General features: G+C 39.5%; 2 protein-coding genes and 1 long non-coding RNA gene across 11 annotated transcripts; 2 read left to right on the forward strand and 1 right to left on the reverse strand.

Moving 5' to 3' along the window:
* Window positions 1-8,793: 8,793 nt before the first annotated feature.
* Window positions 8,794-12,102, reverse strand: LOC104120345 (uncharacterized). Of its 4 annotated transcripts, XR_001974039.3 has the most exons (3): window positions 9,697-12,038; window positions 9,497-9,603; window positions 8,794-9,200 (listed from the first exon to the last, which is right to left on the reverse strand). It is a non-coding gene; the product is annotated as an uncharacterized lncRNA (long non-coding RNA). The 4 variants fall into 4 exon arrangements; XR_011414860.1 differs by lacking the exon at window positions 9,497-9,603 and having other exon boundaries at window positions 10,379-12,102; XR_691631.4 differs by lacking the exon at window positions 9,497-9,603 and having other exon boundaries at window positions 9,697-12,102.
* A 1,823-nt stretch (window positions 12,103-13,925) lies between these two features.
* LOC104120347 (pathogenesis-related thaumatin-like protein 3.5) lies at window positions 13,926-20,522 on the forward strand. Of its 6 annotated transcripts, none has more exons than XM_070197286.1 (7): window positions 13,935-14,001; window positions 14,875-14,947; window positions 16,139-16,729; window positions 16,832-17,663; window positions 18,720-19,516; window positions 19,760-20,021; window positions 20,112-20,522. In XM_070197286.1, the coding sequence occupies exons 5-7, from the start codon at window positions 19,030-19,032 to the stop codon at window positions 20,257-20,259; spliced, it is 897 nt and encodes a 298-aa protein (XP_070053387.1). In that variant the 5' UTR covers window positions 13,935-14,001; window positions 14,875-14,947; window positions 16,139-16,729; window positions 16,832-17,663; window positions 18,720-19,029; the 3' UTR covers window positions 20,260-20,522. The 6 variants fall into 6 exon arrangements, with proteins under 6 accessions (XP_070053390.1, XP_070053389.1, XP_070053387.1 ...); XM_070197287.1 differs by having other exon boundaries at window positions 16,142-16,729; XM_070197289.1 differs by lacking the exon at window positions 14,875-14,947 and having other exon boundaries at window positions 13,926-14,001; window positions 16,142-16,729.
* On the forward strand, window positions 14,942-15,681 carry LOC104120346 (uncharacterized). The gene has a single exon (XM_070197290.1). The coding sequence runs from the start codon at window positions 14,942-14,944 to the stop codon at window positions 15,377-15,379; it is 438 nt and encodes a 145-aa protein (XP_070053391.1). The 3' UTR covers window positions 15,380-15,681.
* Window positions 20,523-20,585: the final 63 nt, after the last annotated feature.

The following is a 20,585-nucleotide window of genomic DNA, read 5'->3' on the forward strand; positions in this document are numbered from 1 at the left end:
ACGCTAGGGCAACTTACCAAAGGTTGGTGATAAGGATATTCAAGGACCAGCTCGGCAAAACGATGGAAGTCTATATAGATGACATATTGGTCAAGTACAAAAGGAAAGAAGATCACTTCGACCATCTGAGAGAAACCTTTGACATACTCAGACGATACAGAATGAAACTGAACCCCGAAAAGTGTGCATTTGGCGTGACCTCAGAAAATTTTTTAGGTTTCCTAGTATCATAGTGAGGGATCGAGGTCAATCCTGATCAAAACAAAGCCATCGAGGGGATACTGAAACACTTGACCACCAAAAAGCAGGTTCAAAGTTTGACTATCCGTATCGCCGCCCTATCAAGGTTCATTTCACGATCATCGTATAAGTGTCACATATTCTTTGGCATGCTTAAGAAGGATAACGGCCTCCAATGGACCTTTGAGTACGTCCAAGCCCTGAAGGAATTCAAAGCATACTTGTCATCACCACCATTGCTTTCAAAATCGGGGCCAAGGAAACATCTCCTCGTTAACCTCATTGTATCCGAAGTAGCTGTGAGCGCAGTTCTGGTTAGAGAAAATAAAGGTATGCAATCCCCCATCTATTATATTAGCAAGACATTGGTCGACGCCGAGACGAGGTATCCTCACCTCGAAAAATTGGCCCTGGCCTTAGTCTTAGCTTCGCGAAAGCTTAGACCGTATTTCCAATGCCATCCCATATCGGTCATCACGACTTTCCCCCTAAGAAGCATAATGCATAAACTGGAGCTATCGGGAAGGCTGGCCAAATGGGCCATCGAACTAAGCGAGCACGATATCACGTACCAGCCGCGAACAATGATAAAGTCACAAGTGCTTGCTAAGTTCGTCGCCGACTTCAACGCAAAAGTAATGCCCAAAGTTGAAAGAGAAGCCGCCCACACTTCCCCCCAAACACAAGACCTCTAGGTCTTATACACCGATGGCGCGTCCAACGCGTCAGGGTCCAGACTGGGACTCGTACTCGAGTCCCGACCGACGAAGTAATTTGTCGTTCCATAAGGTGCCCGAATATGACTAACAACGAGGCCGAGTATGAGGCCGTAATTGCAGGTTTTAGGCTAGCACTCAAGTATAGGGCGAAACAGTTAAAACTACGCTGTGATTCCCAACTCGTAGTCAAGCAAGTCACATGGACTTTCCAAATAGAGGAACAAAGATTGCAAAAGTATCAGACCGAAATTTGCAAGTTGCTGCTCGAGTTCGACAAATGTCAACTCGACCAAGTTCCACGAGCATAGAATGCTGAGGCAGACGACCTCACTAAGCTATCCGCAGGCACCAAAAACATTACAACCGGAGACAAAAGCATAGTCCACCTCCTCAACTCGTCGCTAGACCAAGTCGAGGTAAGAACCATAAACTTAACTTGGGACTATCGCAATCGTATTATTACATGCGTGTAGGATGGCATACTCCTAGATGATAAAAAAGGCGAAGAAACTAAGAATGAAAGTGTCAAGATACAATATCATCCACAACGACCTGTATAACATAACTTACGGCGGCCTTCTGGAAAAATGCTTGCACCCAAACCAAACTCGATGCGCCCATGAAGAGGTCCACGAGGGCCATTGTGGAGCTCACTCCGGTAATCGGGCTCTGGTCAGATGCCTCATATGGTAGGATACTACTGGACCACTATGGAAAAGGAGGCCGCAGACTTCGTAAAAAAATGCGAGCAATGCCAAAAGTACGCCCCAATGATTCACCAGGCGGGAGATCACCTCCACTCAGTCACCTCACCTTGGTCGTTCATCAAATGGGGAATGCACATCGTGAGCCCCCTCCCGACAGGACGAGGTAACGTACGATTCCTTTTGGTTTTAACTGACTACTTTTCTAAGTGGGTGGAAGCAAGAGCATTTACCCAAATATGGGAACAGGAAGTAATCGCCTTTATATGGAGGAACATCATATGTCGGTTCGACCTCCCTAAAGAGATCAGCTGCGACAACAGACCCCAATTCATGGGAAAGAAAACCGCCGAGTTCTTTGAGAAATGGAATATCAAAAGGATACTCGCGATGCCATACCACCCCGCAGGCAACGGGAAAGCGGAGTCCTCCAACAAGTCGAAACTGAACATCATGAAGAAAAAGCTTGAAAATGCCAAGGGACTGTGGCCGAAAATATTACTAGAAGTGTTGTGGACTTATCGAACAACTCCGAAAACGAGCACAAGAGAGACACCCTACTCTTTGATCTATGGGACCGAGGCAGTAATACCAGTCGAGGTTGGTAAGCCCAGTCTAAGGTATTCCCATGAGAGCGGCATAAGCAATGATGATGGCCGAAGACATGAACTCGACGAAGTCGACGAACTAAGAGATATGGCTTATATAATAATGATTGCCCAAAAACAGCAAGCAGAGCGTTATTATAACAAGAAAGCAAAGGTCAAGCCGCTCAAAATCGGAGACTACGTACTGAAAGCTAAAACCCAAGCAAGCAAAGATCCTAGGGAAGGTAAGCTGGGCACATATTGGGACGGTCCGTACAAAATCACAGCAAAAGCAAATAAAGGATCATTTCAGCTAGAAACAATGGAAGGAAAGCTACTACCAAACAACTGAAATATCAGCCACCTCAAGTACTTCAGCTTTTAAAGGAAAGAGTGCCCCCAAGTCGTACTCTTTTTTCCCTCACTTGAGTTTTGTCTAATTGGGTTTTCTCAAGGAGGTTTTTAATGAGGCGATGAAGGGAACACCCCAAGTTGCAGTACGCAAAGGCAAGGCCCCGATTTCTATTTTATTGCTCAACCTCTCACTACTCTCCAGATCGACCAATGAAGGGACTAGGTAAACCGGGACTGGGACTGGAACGCCAGCCAACACCCAAAGTCTGTAACTTTCTCCAAGTATGTAACAAATGCAACAATGTCAAGGCAATAAACTTTACACTTACCAGCGCATTCTCTCAAAGTTAGGTTATGCTCGACCTCGCTCGAACTAACACCTACCGGCCCTCATCCATAATTAATTTAGGTTATGTTCGACTTCGCTCGAACTAACACCTACTGGGCCCTCAACCATAATTAATTTAGGTTATGCTCGACCTCGCTCGAACTAACACCTACCGGCCCTCGGCCATAATTAATTTAGGTTATGTTCGACCTCGCTCGAGCTAAAACCTACCGACCCTCGGCCATAATTAAGTTAGGTTATGTTTGACCTCGCTCGAACTAACACCTACGTGCCCTCGACCGTAATTGATTTTAGGTTATGTTCGCCCTCGCACGAGCTAACACTTACCGGCCCTTGGCCATAATTAAAATTAGGTTATGTTCGACCTCGCTCGAACTAACACCTACCGGCTCTCAGTTATAACTAAACTCAGGATGTATTTGACCTCGCTCGAACTAACATCTATCGACCCTCAGCTGCAACTAAGTTCAAATATGTTCGACCTCGCTCGAACAAAAAATAGAAGCAAAAAACACACAAGTATAGAAAAACTAACCACATAAAAGGAAACAGATGCAAACAATAAGAGGATTCCATAATCATACTTAAACATTTTTTACAAAGTCTCGTGGAGACGCCTACAAAAACACACAAGCTTACAACAAAATAAGGAAAGAAGGAGAAAAACTACTCGTCGCCGCCATCGGGGCCTTCAGCACCATCGCCCTGACCACCTGGGTCTTCTCGATCTCCCCCTTCATCATCACCATCGCCCTCAGGGTATACAGTATCATACCAGGCATTTTCTTAAAACTGGTCCACATCCCTATCCCTCTTAACGTCACCTGCCTCAGGCGTGCAGGATCATATCCACAGGCGACCCGAGCCTCGCGGGCCTTAATACAAACATCATCAAAGGCGGCCACAGAAACAGACCCTACCTTATACAAATCGCGGAACACATCCAACTAAGCTTCAGCATGAATCCATTCCTCGTACAGGTATCGAGGAGCATTTGGGAAATTTGAAGTGCGATAGGATGACGACTGTGCGAGCAGTTGAGCCTTTTCATCCTCTAAGGCGGCCACCCGGTCCTGGAGGAGGAAGTTATCTTTTTCCAGCTCTCCGATCCTCTCCTCCAATCTATATTCTTTTGCCTTCGCCGTAGATTGGTAAATCTCTCGCTCGGCCCGGAGAGTCCTATTTGCCAACTCTAACATCTCCGACTTTCTCTGAGCCTCCAAATGGCAAGACTCCGCCTTCTCAAGCTCGTTCTGTTTCTCGGCAACCTCGCTATGAAGGACCTTCATCTATAGGCGGCACTCTTCCAAATATATGCGCAACTCGATCACTTGCATCTGGAGGTCACCATATTGGGCCTCTACGGTTCTGCTGACCTTGAGCTCTTCCTACTTACTTCTCAACGTCCCCTCAAGGACACTGCACTTCTCAATGACTCTCACCAATTCGTCATCCTTCTCTTTAAATTCATCGCGAAGGGTCTGCATATTTCCTCCCTCACCAGACCGCCTGCAAAACTCCTGGTACTTGTCGTGGTACTCGAAATATTTGCGTTGTAACCTTGCAAATATTGCCTTATGCTTCTCCTCCCTTCCGGCGCTTTCAATCTCCAAGATCATGATCTGTAGTCATAAAAAGAAAGAAAAAGAAGAAAAACAAAAATGAGAACGCCCCCACTAACAAAGGTAAAGCACTAAACAAAATTTTTTAAACATAACAGACAGAAAAACGAAGCCCTAAAATACTTACCCTGAGAGCAAGGTCGTCTATGCTCCTCGACAAGGTAACATTATCCAGCTCATTGAGGGTTTCGCCCTCCATGTCGGAGCAATGGTTCGCGTAGATCCCTCCAGCCTCACCTCGAGCTGGGTAAACCCTTCCTCCATCATCCCCAGCTCTGCAGCGTCAATGTCTGAACCCGTCTCATAGCCGTTTTCGGCAACACCTTTTCCTCTCCCATAGGCCGTTGAATAAAGATCATTAGCCAGTTGCGAGGTCGACGACCCTTTTTACCGCGAAGTATCAGAATTCCTAGCGGTCGGTCCTTCGGTTTCCGTTATCGCAGAAGGGAGAGATACACCCTTGCCAACCTCGAAAACTCAGAAGTCGGCCCAACATCGTCTTCTATGACAATAGTTGCCGTCTCATGAAGCGTGAAGCCATCTATCATCGAGTCAACGGCCTGGGCAACCCCGTCGCCCACGTCCACCGATCTCCTCTTATGGGGCATCAGGTCCCCATCACCTGGCAATGACTCCTCCTCGTCGTCTATGAGACGATACAAGGGAGAAGACGAAGCTTCCGCTGCCGAAGTCTCCACATATAAAGAAGGAGTTGATGCAGAAGTATCAGCATGTGGGACCGAGGAACGACCAAAATCAGCCGCGGTCGTAGAAGGGGTAGGAGCTAAAGAGGCGGCAACTTTCCTCTTACAAAACGCATGTGCGGGAACTCTCGACCTCCTCGAGTACCCCTAGCTGAAATTAAGGGAAGCACAAAAGGATCACCAAAACAACTACACAAGCGAAATAACCAACAAAACAAAGACAAAGGCTACTTACTAGTCGAGGGGGTAGCCGGCCCAAACCTCTTGAAGAAGCCCGGCCACTCGCGAATTCCCACGATGTGAGGGAGGAGCTGGCCGACCCAACTAAAAATGTCCTCGACCAAAGGGGTAGGCGAGATCTTGGCTGCATAAGAATAGGACGAGAGGTCAGAATCCACAACTAAGCAAAGTAAACCAAATACCTACGTGCAAGGGAGCGAGGCGCTTACGAGTGCAATTCCAAGCTTCAGGTAAGTCGTCGAAGTTAGCTACCACGTCTTCAATTCTAACAAAGAAGAAGTTGAGCCAGAAGAGGCAGTTAGCCAGAGATTCAGCATCGTCCCCATGTAAAAGTTGGGGGCAAATAAGTGCATCAGAATTCGAAGTGTGATCTCGACCCTGGCCAACTCAACGAACTTGGTGAGCATCCTTATGAGCTTGTAAACATACGGCGCGACTTGAGCCGGGCAAATGCCGTAGAAGCGACAGAATTCCTCCACCAGCGGGAGGAGAGAAAAAGTGTAGCTAACGTGAAAGGGGTAGGCGTAGAATGCGCAATACCCAGGACGGTGGTGTTGCACCGCATCCCACCCCACGGGGATCAATTTGACGTGGTCAGGAAGGTCGTACTTTGCTTTAAGCTCTGACAAATCAGCCTCCTTCATCGTTGATTTAAAGGTTCCGGGTTCGGCTTCATGCAATTTTGAGAAATTAGAATTGACATCGGGGTTGCGAGGAACTATCTCTTCCACAGTCGGAAAGCCTCTGTCTCTGTGGCAGTGGGAGCGTTCTCCACATGAGGAGGAAAGAGAATTGCCAGAAGGACCGAATCACTTCCCTCATTGGGCCCAGAAGGTATGTTAGACATATTTTCAACAAAAGAAAGGAAGGTATCAAACAACGGAGAATCGAAAACGATAGAGATCGTTGGAACAGGAAGAAAAAATGCACAACAATGGAGGAGGAAGAAGAAGGTATAGAGTTTTGGTGCAAGCATATCGCAAAGGTTGAAATTATACCCACACACTCTTATTTATAAAAATTCAAGCGTCAAAACCAAGAAATTGATTCATCATTACCTGGCACCGTAACCGAAGAGGCAGATCCAATCAAAAGACGCACGCAAACGGAGCAACGCATCAGAAAAATGCGTCATAATGACGCACGACGTCATGACGTCACCCTGATTCATGGACCGCACAACTCCGAAGTTTGCGGTTCACAAGGGGCCACGCTACCAACTCGCCCCAATCATCACGACCCGGTCAGCTTGTCCAATCGTTTCAACCATAGTAAACAGAATCCGCTCATCAAGCCCGCACGAGGCTGGCCTTAATAATCAGAGGGACTAACTGTATGGGTCAAAATCTGCCCTAGAATATTTAAGATAAGATAACACTAAAGAAAGAGTCCTCGAGTCGTCATCAGTCGAGGTCGACTAGGAAGCAACGAGATTCGTGGTCGAGATGTCAATAATGGTCGAGGTCGAGCACCGTTGACGAAGCTGTAACGGCTAGTTTTCGAAACAAGATATTAAAGAGAATATTCTAGTGAATATTCTCTGTACTTGTACTATTACGGTTTATTAGAAAAATGTCTCATATAAATAGAAAAATAGACAATGATATGGGGCAAGTGACATTCATTTGATAAGAACAAGCTTTTGATAAAAGATTCTCTCTCTCACTAAAATACAAACACTACATTTTCATCAAGATTCTCGTTCATATTATTCCATACTTTTTCATCAGATCCGAGAATAATTTGACCATTCTAGGATTTGTCAGTCACTTATCATTGTCAGGGACAATCATCTAGTTCATCCTTTATTGGGTGAATCACTTCTCCTATTTACTTAAATATCATTTATTGTTATATACTGCTATTTATTGCTATATTATTGCTCATACTTTTCGGGATAATTAATGCACACGTCTATCAATCACCAGATTTGTTAAACCTAAATGAATGGCGAAGCCCCAGTTTTCTCTGTTAAAGCAATTTAGTATTGACTACTGGCTATTGCGGTCTAAACTTTTATTTTCTTAATGCTCCCCTTTTAACACATTACTAATCAGGAGTGAATAATAATTCTTGTGTCAGTGGCGTTAGATGCAATACTGCGGTTTTATCCGACTCTTTTGAAAATTGATGAATGACGAGAGACAATTAAATGTAAACTAATGGTGCCCTTCGTCATTTTGCATTTAGTGGAGTCATTAATGGTCACATGAAATTAGCAGTCACCCATTAATAAATTGCTTCTTAGCGTCACCAACCCATTAACGGAAACTGCTTTTGACGCAAAGTTCAATTCTAGAATACTACGCATTATTCCATCATGTCATGTTTACGTGTCATTAGGGGTTCATGGTTTTTTCCCAAAAATAAAAAATAAAAAAAATAAAACCAAACCAAGTAAGCCGGTTCTTCAAATATTGAAATAAAACCAAATCAATTAAGTCGGATTTTTATCGATTCGATTTTTATCGGTTTTAGTTAGTTTTTCGATTTTTTCGGTTATTTATCGAATTTTTTCTTAAATATAAGACTACACTACCAAACACATTCCGGAGACTATTTTTAACGTAACACTATCAAACCAATTGCTCTTTAAGAAATCTATCATTTACCAAGATATATTAATGATAATTGAATCAACTAGTGATGAATAATTTAAGTACTCAATTAAAAATCAATTATTTTTAACATAAAATAAATTCTTGTACTTAGCAAAAGAAAGCTACCAATCAAACTAGAATGTAAAGGCAAAGAATTAGATTATTATAATAGCAAAAAACTAGACTAAAAATATAAACGATTAATATGTACCATAAAATTTTAAAAACTTTATATAAAAATATACATACATATAGGTGTAATAATAAATTTAAATAGTTACTTCTATAGTCGGTTTGGTTCGGATTTTTTCAGTTATTTTTTTACTAAAACCAAAACCAAACCAAATTTGATCGGTTTTTAAAATTCAAAACCAAAACCAAACCAAACCAAACCTAAAAAGTATCAATTTTTTTGGTTGGTTTGGTTCGATTTTTCGGGTTTTTATGAACACCCCTACTTGTCATTTAAAAGTTTCACCCGTTAAAAAAATTATTTAATAGCATTAGTCATAAAGGGTATTTGCTAAATTATCCTTATCCCTTCTATAACTGTGTAACTTAATAATTATATTTTTGAAATAATAAGCTTGGAATAGAAAAAATAATTAATTGCTAAGTTTTCAAAAATGACATATCTCGGACAAATAGTTTATGGCTATAATGACAAATAAAAAGGCCAAAATGGGTATGGATACCTGCAGCATGCTCATTTTAAATGTTATACTTGGGCCAAGTTTAACAATTCCAATATTTGGTTTTTTCCAAAACAGAAGCCTGTCTCAGAGGATGATGATCTAAATCAGTTCTTCACTGGCCAGATTTTAGACAAAATTGCACTCTCGGACAAGATGGCAACAATGAATACAGAGATCATAGATATTACATTGATACGATCCATTCAGGTGGTTAAAGGGTCGTCTTTTCAAGGACCTTTAGCAGCACAATGAAGGATAGTCAATATTGAAAATCAATTCCATGACCACTGTAATAGTAACCCACAAGATCATTTTGTCGATCAGATTGGACTTGAAGATTTTTCATAATGCATTCTTCCCCAGCTCCAATTAAACCAGAGGCGAAACTGCGGGGCACAATTTATAGTTGTTAGGAAAACATTGATCATCATAGAGAGTAAAATAACTTTATACAACGACATAATTATAGTCTCTGCAGGAAGGAAGAGGAACCATGTTTCATAATTGTCAGTACACAAGCATATAAGTACTTATATAACACTAAAGCAAAACACTCAATTTTTTTCCCAAAAAATGGAGCCAAAAGCAAAAAAAGAAAAACAAATTTCTAGCATATATGGTACCAGAATTGGTCAGCTGTGGACCATCATATTCGTATTATTTAGTATATTTTGGTTGTTACCAAGGACTATGAAGGAAGTAATCACGAGCTGGTTATTACAGAGGATCGACAGTGAAAGGAGGCAGCCTGGGAAATATCACCACAATGCCTCTTTTGGCGCTTATGGACTGAAAGAAATAAAAGATCGTTTCATAATAATAAAAACGATGTGAAGATCCTTTTCTTATTATACTAGCATTTTTTGTATAAAGAGAGAATACCTTGTTGAATACGTAGTTGGCCAACTTGATAGATGTGCTTGAGTGATGGAATTTTTTTGAAAAAATTATTCAGCGCAAACAGCTTAACAACTGCAGAGAGCTAACGTCCGGCTACTAGCAGGAAACAAGAAATTCCGTACCCCCTTGCCCTAAATGAGAGAGGATCTGGACACAAAATCAAACAACCAACCCAGGGGAACTAGCTGTTGAAACAAGTGGCATAAAATGACTCAACTTACCTTCAATCGGCAAAGCGTCACCAATAATAGCAAAAAATAACACAGCATAGAACCTTAACGTACACGGAGCATATATGCATATGCTGCTTTTTGAATGCATATGCAAATGCATACCATATTAGGAAATATAATGGCAAAGGTATCCTTATAACCTGAGTATTTAATTTGTGTAACACAACTAGAGCAACAGACTCAAATATGGGGTCGGATAATGAGGGATCAAACGTTCTTGAAAGAAAAAGTATTTTGGTTATGATCCAGCAGTCATAAAAGAAGGGAACATGACTCAAAATGTTAGAGACCTGTAACATAAATTACCAAAAGCCCATTAAGAAATTCCAATATTTATTAGCATACCATGTTCGCTAAGAGTAAGCTAAAGCATAGAGAGAAGTAATGCTTATGCTGGCAGACCAGTAAAAGAAGGGAATATAAGCAGTTACCTCAAAAAAATTTGATCTCCTCAAGCATCAATGTGCATATCCTATTAGAGTGACTTCAGTTCTAACTTCAGCCGTTACACCTTAAAATAACTAGAGAGAGAGGAAGGATTGACGTCTTTGAAATCAGATATACAAGAATGAAAAGACTATGTTTTCTATTTTTGTTTTTATGAAGAGGTGAAAATACTATGCAACTTATCAAGAAAGAAAAAAATAAAGAAAAAACGAATGAAGGGACTATGCACTTGTAAGCCAACTAACCTGTACTCCAGGATCAAACGCTCCAAAGTTGAACTGTATACTTTGAATAAGAAAACAAGGGGGAAAAGATGAATCCGCATAAACCAATTTCAAATCAAACATCCAACTTTGGGTGGAGTGTCGTTTGGCACCAGCAATATAAGCATTCATCATTGGATTCTACATATGTACAACTACATAGTCTACATTGTTCCAGTGGGATCCGCCAACAATATATAAATGAACCACTACAATTGGATACACCAAACAGACTCAACCTAGTAACTAAAATACCCATCGTTAAAACCTGCAAATGGCATTCGGCACCACAACAAATCAATGACAAACATATATATGTGCAAGTGAAAGATATCATAATTCTGTCCATGATTTATACGAACAATTTGTGCCTACTCTGATACCATGTGGAGATGTGTGACTATTTCATCTAAAAGCTTAATTGTTAGACAGAAAACACTTTTATTTATTTAATTATACCTTCGACAGTATGGACCATTCAAAAACAACAAAATATCGTTGCACTTTATCAGCCAACACTGGTAAAGAATGAACTAACACAATGCACTATTGACCAAAATAGAACAAATTTGATTACTCTAGTTTACTCCCCACCCCCTTGCGGAGCCTAACATATTGTCAAGCTTATCGAAGCATATTTATTCCTCTCTAGTAATTACAAAAACAACCAAAACTAAAATTCTGAAGTACCAAATTAAACCAGAATCAACCATAAGAACCAAGAGTGAATCATTTTTGGCTAGTAAAACAAGCTGCAAACAAGAAGAGGGTTACAACCAAAAGAAGATAGATTATCAAGTAAAACAGGAGATAAATGCATATCTGCTAGACACCAAACTTAGTACATGGACAAGAAAGAGTGGTTAAATTGAAGTGTTATTGCTTAATTTTGTTGATAACAGGTATACGATATGTGTCTAAACTTCATATATTGCCAAAATCACCAAAGAGGAGTTATCGCAGGCGTAAAATAAATAAAGAGAAAAAAAAAAACATCAGGGAGAAGCGGAGACCGGATTTGAAGCTTATGGGTTGAAGATTCTACTTCTTTTAAGTTACTGAGTTCTAAATTAATAATTTATGCATATTCAATAAACGAAAATAGGATTTGGATCAAAATTATTGAGTTTGGCCGAACCGTTCGGCTGTCTCTGCTCCTGCCACCAGGTTCTGATGAGAGGTAAAATTACAATACTTCAACTGTTGTTTAAACGGCTAGCTACCTGAATTCCAAGATCGGTACTCCAACTTACCTTTTTGGCTCTATAGGTGAAATGGGGATGGCGGAGTGCGGCGGAAAAGGAGGGTTCTGACTTCTAGCCTGTGGAAGAATCTTGTGAGTTCTCCGAAATACCCCCGTGCTCCGTAGTGGAGATTAAATAAATAAATTAAGTATATTCAAAATTTAACAACAACCGAGTATATTCAAAACTTAAATGCTTCATAATATCCTAGCTGCAAAACTCAGATTATTTTAAGAGATTATTACACAAATAGACGGCCAGATTCACTATTACTTTATCTAGTCGGTATACATAGATTATACATAGTTATGCATCTATTATATATAAATAATACATATATTATATATTCACTGGCTATTTTTAATTTAAAAGATTTGGTGAGCGGCTATTTAGGTTAATTGAGTTAAATATGTTGGTAATGAACTTTATAAAATTTAAACTTCTCGGTAATATTAAAAGAGAAACTTTTACGGGTATGTTTCGACTTGTTTCTAAGATAATACTTATTGATTAGGATAAAATAAGAAAAGTTGGACCTTTTTAATTTTAATTTACAACTTTTGATAGAAAGAGAATTTGTTTTTTGGAAACAGTTTAGCAAATATACTTGAAAGAAGGAGGAAATACTTTTCACATATAAAAGTTAAACGGAAGGACCATAAACAATTTAAGCACGGAAATTAATTCTCTATTTGCAAATTACTACTACTAAGTATTTCTCCCTCCATTTCAATTTATGTGAATCTATTTCCTTTTTAGTCTGTGTCAAAAAGAATTACTTATTTCCTTATTTGGAAACAATTTATCTTTATTCAATGATTTATAGCCACACAAAATATATGTGACTCATTTTACACCACAAGTTCAAAAGTCTTTTTTCTTTTTTTAAATTTTGTGTCCGGTCAAATAAGTTCACCTAAATTGAAATGGAGGACTAACTATTATGTTATAAAAAAATTATTACATCATTGGGAAAAGGGAGAGTGGAAAGAGGAAGGGGGATATTACGCTACACGGTTTGAACTTTTCATATCAATTGTAAAATATAAAAAGCTCACCAAGTGAACTAGCCTTAACTTGAACCTTTGTTTGTTATCTTATCTTTTCTTTTTTTTCTCGAAGATATCTCAGCTACTTCGATAGGTAGTTTCTTGCATGATAAATACTGTGAGGTCTGTAATTCACATGATCAGTTGACTATTATAATTTGAGGACTACTATGATACAACTCAATGGATGGAGACTGTAATTATGATTTAAGAACGAGAAATGTATATTTTTAGTTGCTTCGAAAATAAATTATATATTATTTGTATGTATAATATACAAACAAAGATACATATTGTATACGCTTTTATGCAATCAGTTTAGTATTTTGCCAGCGCTCCTGGGCTTTACAAAAGCACGTTAGAATTTTGGCCCATAAATTGGTGGAATAGAAGCCCAAATTATCGGATCCACCAAACCAATAAGCACGACAAAAACGGGTGTTAGTAAAGAAGTAAACGGCTCTAACAAAGACGAAAGCCACGTTTCCCAAATACAGCGCTGTTATTGACACGTGCCAACACCTGGTAGGTCTTTCAAGTCTATTTATTTTTTTATTTTTTTCCTTCTCTATTTTAACGTTACAAAACGACGACCTTGACCAAAAGCTCCCCACGATAAAAGGAAAAAAGAAAAATATAAAGGTTATAGAAGAGTCCAAAGGAGCGGGAAGATGCACCCTCCGTCTCACTCGCAATTAAGCCAAAGCCATTCAAAAAGATTAAACGACGTCGTAATAACAATAACAAAAGTCGAAAAGGACAAAATAAAATTTTCATTTCGCAGAAATTTCATGTACATTTACATTTACGTCCAACGGTCCACATGAGAATCGGATCACAGCATCTTATCCGTGTCGCCTCACTCTATAAATACTCTTCCTACTTCTTCCCATTCCTTTGCTTCACTCTGAAAAAGTCCCAGAGAGAGAAACTGTGTTTTGTGTGTGTGTGTGTGTGAGAGAGAGAGAGAGAGAGAGAGAGAGAGAGAGAGAGAGAGAGCGCTCGGGTAGGAGGAATAGCTTTGCGAGGTGGTCTTCATTTCGGTTACTGCGTAAGTTCTTTCTCGGGTCTCTTTAATTTCATGATTTGGCCTCTTTTTCCTATTTTCTGTTTTTTTTTTAATAAATAATTTGTTGTAGAAGTAGCTCAGAATCAGGTAGCTGCAATATCTACCTGTTTTATTTATTTATTTATAATTATGTCCTAGATCTTGAGATATTCCTCGTTAGATTTGGTTTATTCTCTGCTAAATGTTTGTGGGAGATAAATATCTGTACGCTGATGGAATTGGAAACTTTTTACTGTTCCTATACGCCCTATTTTGTCAATCTTTTAATGGAGCTTAATTTTAGGTGTAATTTGGAGGTGAAAAATGACTTTTGTCATACACACCTAACCAGATAATTTATGAAATTACATGTAACGAACAATTTCTTGCACTTAGTGTTAATAGAACACTTCAGATTTACTCTAGATGTTTAAGTGGAGAGGGTTAATATGATGTCTTTTGAATCAAAGACCTTTATCGTGGCCTCCATTTTTTATTTTCTTTATGACAGTAGTGTTCGGGCCAGTTTGCAGCCATCAACTATTCTGTCAGTTAACTGCTTCCTCCCACAATTGGCTCACCAATACTTAGGCTGATAGGAAGAAACCACCTATTGTTTTTCTCTCTGTTGGGTTTTGAACTTGAGACCTCAAGTTTCCTCTCCCACTTCATTGACCATTAGGCCACCCCTTTGGGTGCAACTGCCAGTTGATCAAGTATTTTATGCTAAGCTTTTCTATTTCTTTCTAAATTGAGGTCTGCTTAGAGTTGATTTTCAATAGGAAAAGATTTAAGATGGTTTTAGTCCTTTGAAATCATTTTATTCCATAACCGTCCCATCAATCTTGACGGATCTCGTACTTGTTGGGTCTACAGAGCATCGGGGCAAGGCAAGTGGGGTGTGCATATCTTCTCAAACTCAAGTTTGCTGATCAACTGAAGAATGGAGGTACTTGGAAAATCTATGGTAGCAGTGCCTACAAATGTTATATATCTGTCGACTATTCTTGGCCAAGATGGCCCAAACCCTGTTCACAAATGCGATTGGAAATGTGCAAATGAACATGTTTGTGGGAACATGTACCGCTGCCGTCTAACTGGGCTGACACACATTTGTGACAAAAACTGTAACCAGCGAATAGTGTATGATAATCATAACTCTCTTTGCAGAGTTAGCAAGCAGATTTTCCCTTTAACATCAGCTGAAGTGCAGGCTGTGAAAGGTGTACGGAGGAAGTTTGATGCTGAAAGTTCCCCTTCTGATAGCTGTGCCTTTAAGCGCAGAAGGGATGCACATTTCCATCCATCACCATTTGAGAGATCTTTCACTGCTGTCAGTCCCATTTGCAGTCAAGTTGGAGATGGAATGGACATGAGCTAGATATAATAAATTTCCTTCCTTTCGTCTGTTTTAAAATTTCCTGTCTTTCGGGACAGGAATAAGAACAATTTTATAATTTACATGGCAGACCTGGTTGTCTTGCCATTTGTAGGTGGCACTTATATTGGACAATCCTATGGACTGTAGCTCTATGGTAACTATTTAGGAGTAACAATATTATGTCTACAAATGTTGATGTGCGCTCAAGTTGATGCCACATGAGGCTTTAACTATATGCAGTGCAGCTATTTGTATAACCTTAACTATATATGGTTTTACTGTCTAGTCACTTTTAAGTATTATTCTTTTTCGGGTTGTCAAATGCCTGTATTGGCTTGCTGGACTTCTTTAGTCGCCTACTAATTACTGTGATTAACTTTGGGAGGTTTATTGGAATCCAGTCAGTGGAAATATAGTACTTTGTTTGCTTTCCTACAGGAACTTGCCCCATCAGATGAAGAACACTCTTTTCAGTGAGCTCATTAAAGCTCACCTACTTTTATAGCTTTAACTTCCTACTTGTTTGGCAGGTTTTGGAGGAGAGCTCTATTTTCCTTCATACCTGTTGCATTAGTCTCTTCTTAATTCACTTTTTAAATTTGTTCATACATGGCATCCTAAAAATGGTTTTACTTTTGCAGGAACTCAAGCATTTACTGTGAGTCGAGATATAGCTTGTTATATTGTTGAGTTATTATTTGTCTGAATTCATTAGCAGAATCATGAGTTTCTTACTGAGTTTGTTCTTTTCTTATTCAGCAGATCTGTGCTCTTCCACGAGGTCTGAAGTCTGAACAAATAGAACCAGTTACAAACCTTGAACTCTTGAACATGTGGATGATCTAACAAAATCAATTGGTTTTTGCTAACCACGTTAAAGTGTAACTCTATCCTGCTTAGCATTGTCAGTAATATCATGTCTGATATTGGTAAAGCAAGGTCCTATTTGGTTGAAAGGGCTTGGAGTCAGAAGTCTGGTGTTTACTCCTGCCTATCTGTATCTGCTTTTTCTGATGGTGTTACCTGAAGAAGAATCTTTAGCCAGCCAAATCAAGGGGTGTCTGCTAATCACAATAAAATGACTACCCTGCGGTTCAATTTGCTCCTCTATTATTGCGAAAGAACGATCCTATTTGGTTGAAAGGGCTTGGAGTCAGAAGTCTGGTGTTTACTCCTGCCCATCTGTATCTGCTTTTTCTGATGGTGTTACCTGAAGAAGAATCTTTAGCCAGCCAATTCAAGGGGTGTCTGCTAATCACAATAAAATGACTACCCTGCTGTTCAATTTGCTCCTCTATTATTGCGAAAGAACGATCATGTTTCAGGTCATTCAGAAAGGCTACACTTGCTGTATGTTCCCTATTTCTTTGTGCTTTGAATTCTAAATTGGCGCTTCCAATCAGTGTAGTATTTGCTTATATGCTGCATTCTTGGCTTCTTGCTACTTTTCAGGAAATCTACAAGGTGAATGGCAGTGACCAGAAAAAGTCGGGTCTCTAGCTGCAGCGTAGCCCTATTTCGTTTTAAGCAATGTCAGTGGGATTGGCTGTGGTGAATTTTAGGAGTCATCATACGAGTCAAATATGATTTCCACTAAAATGTCTTCTAGGAAAAACTCGGGGAATGCATCTTCGTCAATTGTGTATGGCCATGAAGATCTGTTGCAACAAAGCTCCATTGAGAGCTTCCTCTTCCACTTGGTCAGCGACTAAGGAGGCATGCCTCACCACCATCTGGTGGAGTGTATGTATTGAAAGAAACAACAGAATTTCTTAAGGCAAAAATAGGAACATACTTGGCCTTAAAAAACATAGATGCATTTCTTTGTTAGCTTTTTGGTGCGAACTCAGCATTGTACATGATGCAGATGCAATGATTGAGATCCGATAGGGTGTTTGCAGTCTCTGTAATTTCCTATATAGCACTGGAGTGTGAGTTTACCATTTATAAAACATTTGTCATTACTTATAAAAAAAATGCTTCTTTGTCAATATCACAGTACGTTGCTCCTTGGGTTATTCTTCCATTTTTTGGTTCTAATCTGACTATTGTAGTATTTGCTGGCTTTTCATAGTGATGGAAACAAAATACTTGAAGGAAGAATAAAGGAGTTCATCAATTATAATTGCTAGTTATGTCCCTCATATTAATTAATTGTTTTGGCAACTTTTTCTTCGATTGATTGACAAGGATAAGCAGGAAAAGATGTTTGTTGGTTTTTGATCATTTGTTCCCGTTTGTCAGAGCCGCCAAAGACCACAGTAACTTACTCTCTCCGAGAGAAGTGTGCTCTCTTTCAGTAATTTTTGCAGTTTGTTATTTTAATCGTTAATACAGCGTATAAAATCCTTGAATAGATTATGAAATTGACTTTGCCGCCAGTCCAAAACTACCTCCATTTTAAATTGGCTATTGGAGTTGGTTGAGTTGGTACGTACGATCTGTCGACATCCACTTACAGTGGCAACAAGAAGAGAGCCCATTTCCATTTAATTCAAAAGCATAAAAAGACCAAGGAAAGAAATCGTTCCTGCACAACCTAACCAATGACATGTTGCTTCGTCGCAAATTCACTTTCACTATGTTTAATAAATAAAAGGGAGCTAACCGACTAAGAAAAATATTATTAAATAAACGTCAGAATTTATCCAGATTCAACCCATATATCAAATCATGTCATTTACTATGATTACATAACAAACAAGGAAATGATACAAAATAATGTATTACAATCTTAATAGAAGAGAATGATCATATAAAGATCTTTCCTTGTGCCGAGTGTCTATCGGAGACAACGTCTTTATCTTTATAAGATAGGGGTAAGATCTGTGTACATATTATCCTCCGCAAACATCACTTGCGAAATTTCACTTGGTTTGTTGTTATTATTGTTGATTATGTAAAGATTACGTCTTAATATAAAAATATGTAAAATGTATAATATAATTAAAAGAATATCGTATGTAAAAATGTATATTAATTCATCATGCCTAAATGATAATTTTTTGCAAATGACACGTCATATCATATACTACTTGTTGCTTCGACGCATGGATAGAGAGCAGATCCAACCGAAATGTGCAAGTCATTGGTTAATATTGCAAAGGAATGTTAGTGTCTCAGCGACAGTTGGATCCTACAACGATTCCAATGTCTATAATGGTAAAGCTTAAGCTTGACACTTTGTTCCACACTTAGTAACGAAGACTAGTTATCTATATTATCTTGATTTCTTTTTTAATTTATGGGAATCTAGATACCCTTTTCATATGGTCTAACCTTTTTAGAAACTACAAACAAAACCGATTCTTTATCTGATGATTCTATATGGTTTTCACAGACATGCATCCTCGAAGTTGCTAAAGAAAGGAATTGCCTCTTATTGGGGCCATCCAAGATACAAAGAAATGCTAAATCCAGAGGTGTGATGTTGCAGCTGATGAATTAGCAAAGCAACTTAACAGTTTGGATTTTGTATCAAATATGTAGAATTCCTTTCCACCTACAAATATGATAGGGTGTTCCATTTTTGTATTCAAAAACTACCCCCCCACCCACCCCACCCCCCACCACCACCACCCCCCCACAATATCCCTACCTCTATTTTCCATAAATATAGGACACAATCATAGACTAACGACCATAATAATATGCTGACCATAACTTCCTGGAAAAAGCTTTCAGTTTCATTGCTTTTCTGCGCCTTCTTCTCTCATTCTTTTGCCAGCACTTTCACCATTACTAACAATTGTCCTTATACAATATGGCCTGGTACACTGTCTGGTTCTTCATCACCTAAACTTTCCACGACTGGCTTTCAATTGAATGCTGGCCAAAGCGTCAGAATTCCAAGTGTCCCGGGATGGTCAGGTCGAATTTGGGCAAGAACTGGCTGCACTTTTGATGCCTCTGGCGTTGGCTCTTGTCAAACAGGTGACTGTGGTGGAAAGCTCGAATGTGATGGCCTTGGTGCCACACCACCTGCCTCTCTCTTCGAGATAACTCTGGGTACAGGAGAGGCCAAAGATTTCTACGACGTTAGCATAGTTGATGGTTACAATCTGCCAATGGTTGCAGCCCCAGAGGGAGTCCATGGAGGATGCAATATCACTGGATGTGTATCCAATCTTAACATGGGTATGTTCTGTGTAGTTGCGTACTGAACATGATTAGAAGATTATTTTTATAGCAATAATGTTCTGGCCACCTTGCAAGCACCTTGACTATCCCACCAGATACCTTCACCTTCACCAGCACAAGCACCAAGAAACTGTGCCCACCACGACTTAGGCAGTCAATTGACTAACATCTTTGGGTGCAAATATACTGGGATGCATTTAACAGATAAGACTAACAGATATCTATTCAAAAATCTAACAGGTTGTCCAAAAGAACTTCAAGTGGTGGGTGGAGATGGAGAAGGAAATGTAGTAGCATGCAAGAGTGCATGTGAGGCCTTTGGTTTAGATCAGTATTGCTGTGCCGGTGAGTTTGCCAATCCAACAACTTGTCGTCCATCATTCTATTCTAGCATCTTCAAGAGAGCTTGTCCAAGGGCTTATAGCTATGCATATGATGATGGCACCAGCACTTTTACCTGCAAGGCTGACGACTACTCAATCATCTTCTGCCCCATGAACGGGTAATGTGTATAAACATATCTCATTATCCATACACTATATCTTACGTTTTCCATCTTCCCCTAATCTACCACTATTGGATTGTGAAACAGGATAAAGAGACCCAACGGTGGAGAAACAACTCCACCTATTGAAGAAAGCAAAATGGAAAAGTTATCAGGGACAGTTTCTTCAAGCATTCTCCTTCCATTCCCGATGCTGATTGTGCTGTTAATTTTCAGCACATATCTCCAGACATAAGTCAGAACAGCACAAATCAGGACATGGTATGTCATAACAAGAGAACATTTAAGGAATGATATCTGGAGAAATAGTTGGGGCATTCCTGAGGAAACTTAGAGCAAAACCATACAGACAGCAACCTGTTTAAAATAGGCAGTATCTTGTATTTAAACATTCTCTTTACTTGTTTTTTAAGTATCACATTACACACTAACAAAATGTAGAAAATCGGATGAATTGCTGTTCTTTGTTAAATTGAATCAACACACATTTAAAATTCACCTGCAAAGTGAGAAATGCAAAGGAAAAGCAATCAAAATCTGAGATTAAAGTTCGTCGATGAC

Source organism: Nicotiana tomentosiformis, chromosome 3 (assembly GCF_000390325.3).
Source record: "Nicotiana tomentosiformis chromosome 3, ASM39032v3, whole genome shotgun sequence".
NCBI lineage: Eukaryota > Viridiplantae > Streptophyta > Magnoliopsida > Solanales > Solanaceae > Nicotiana > Nicotiana tomentosiformis.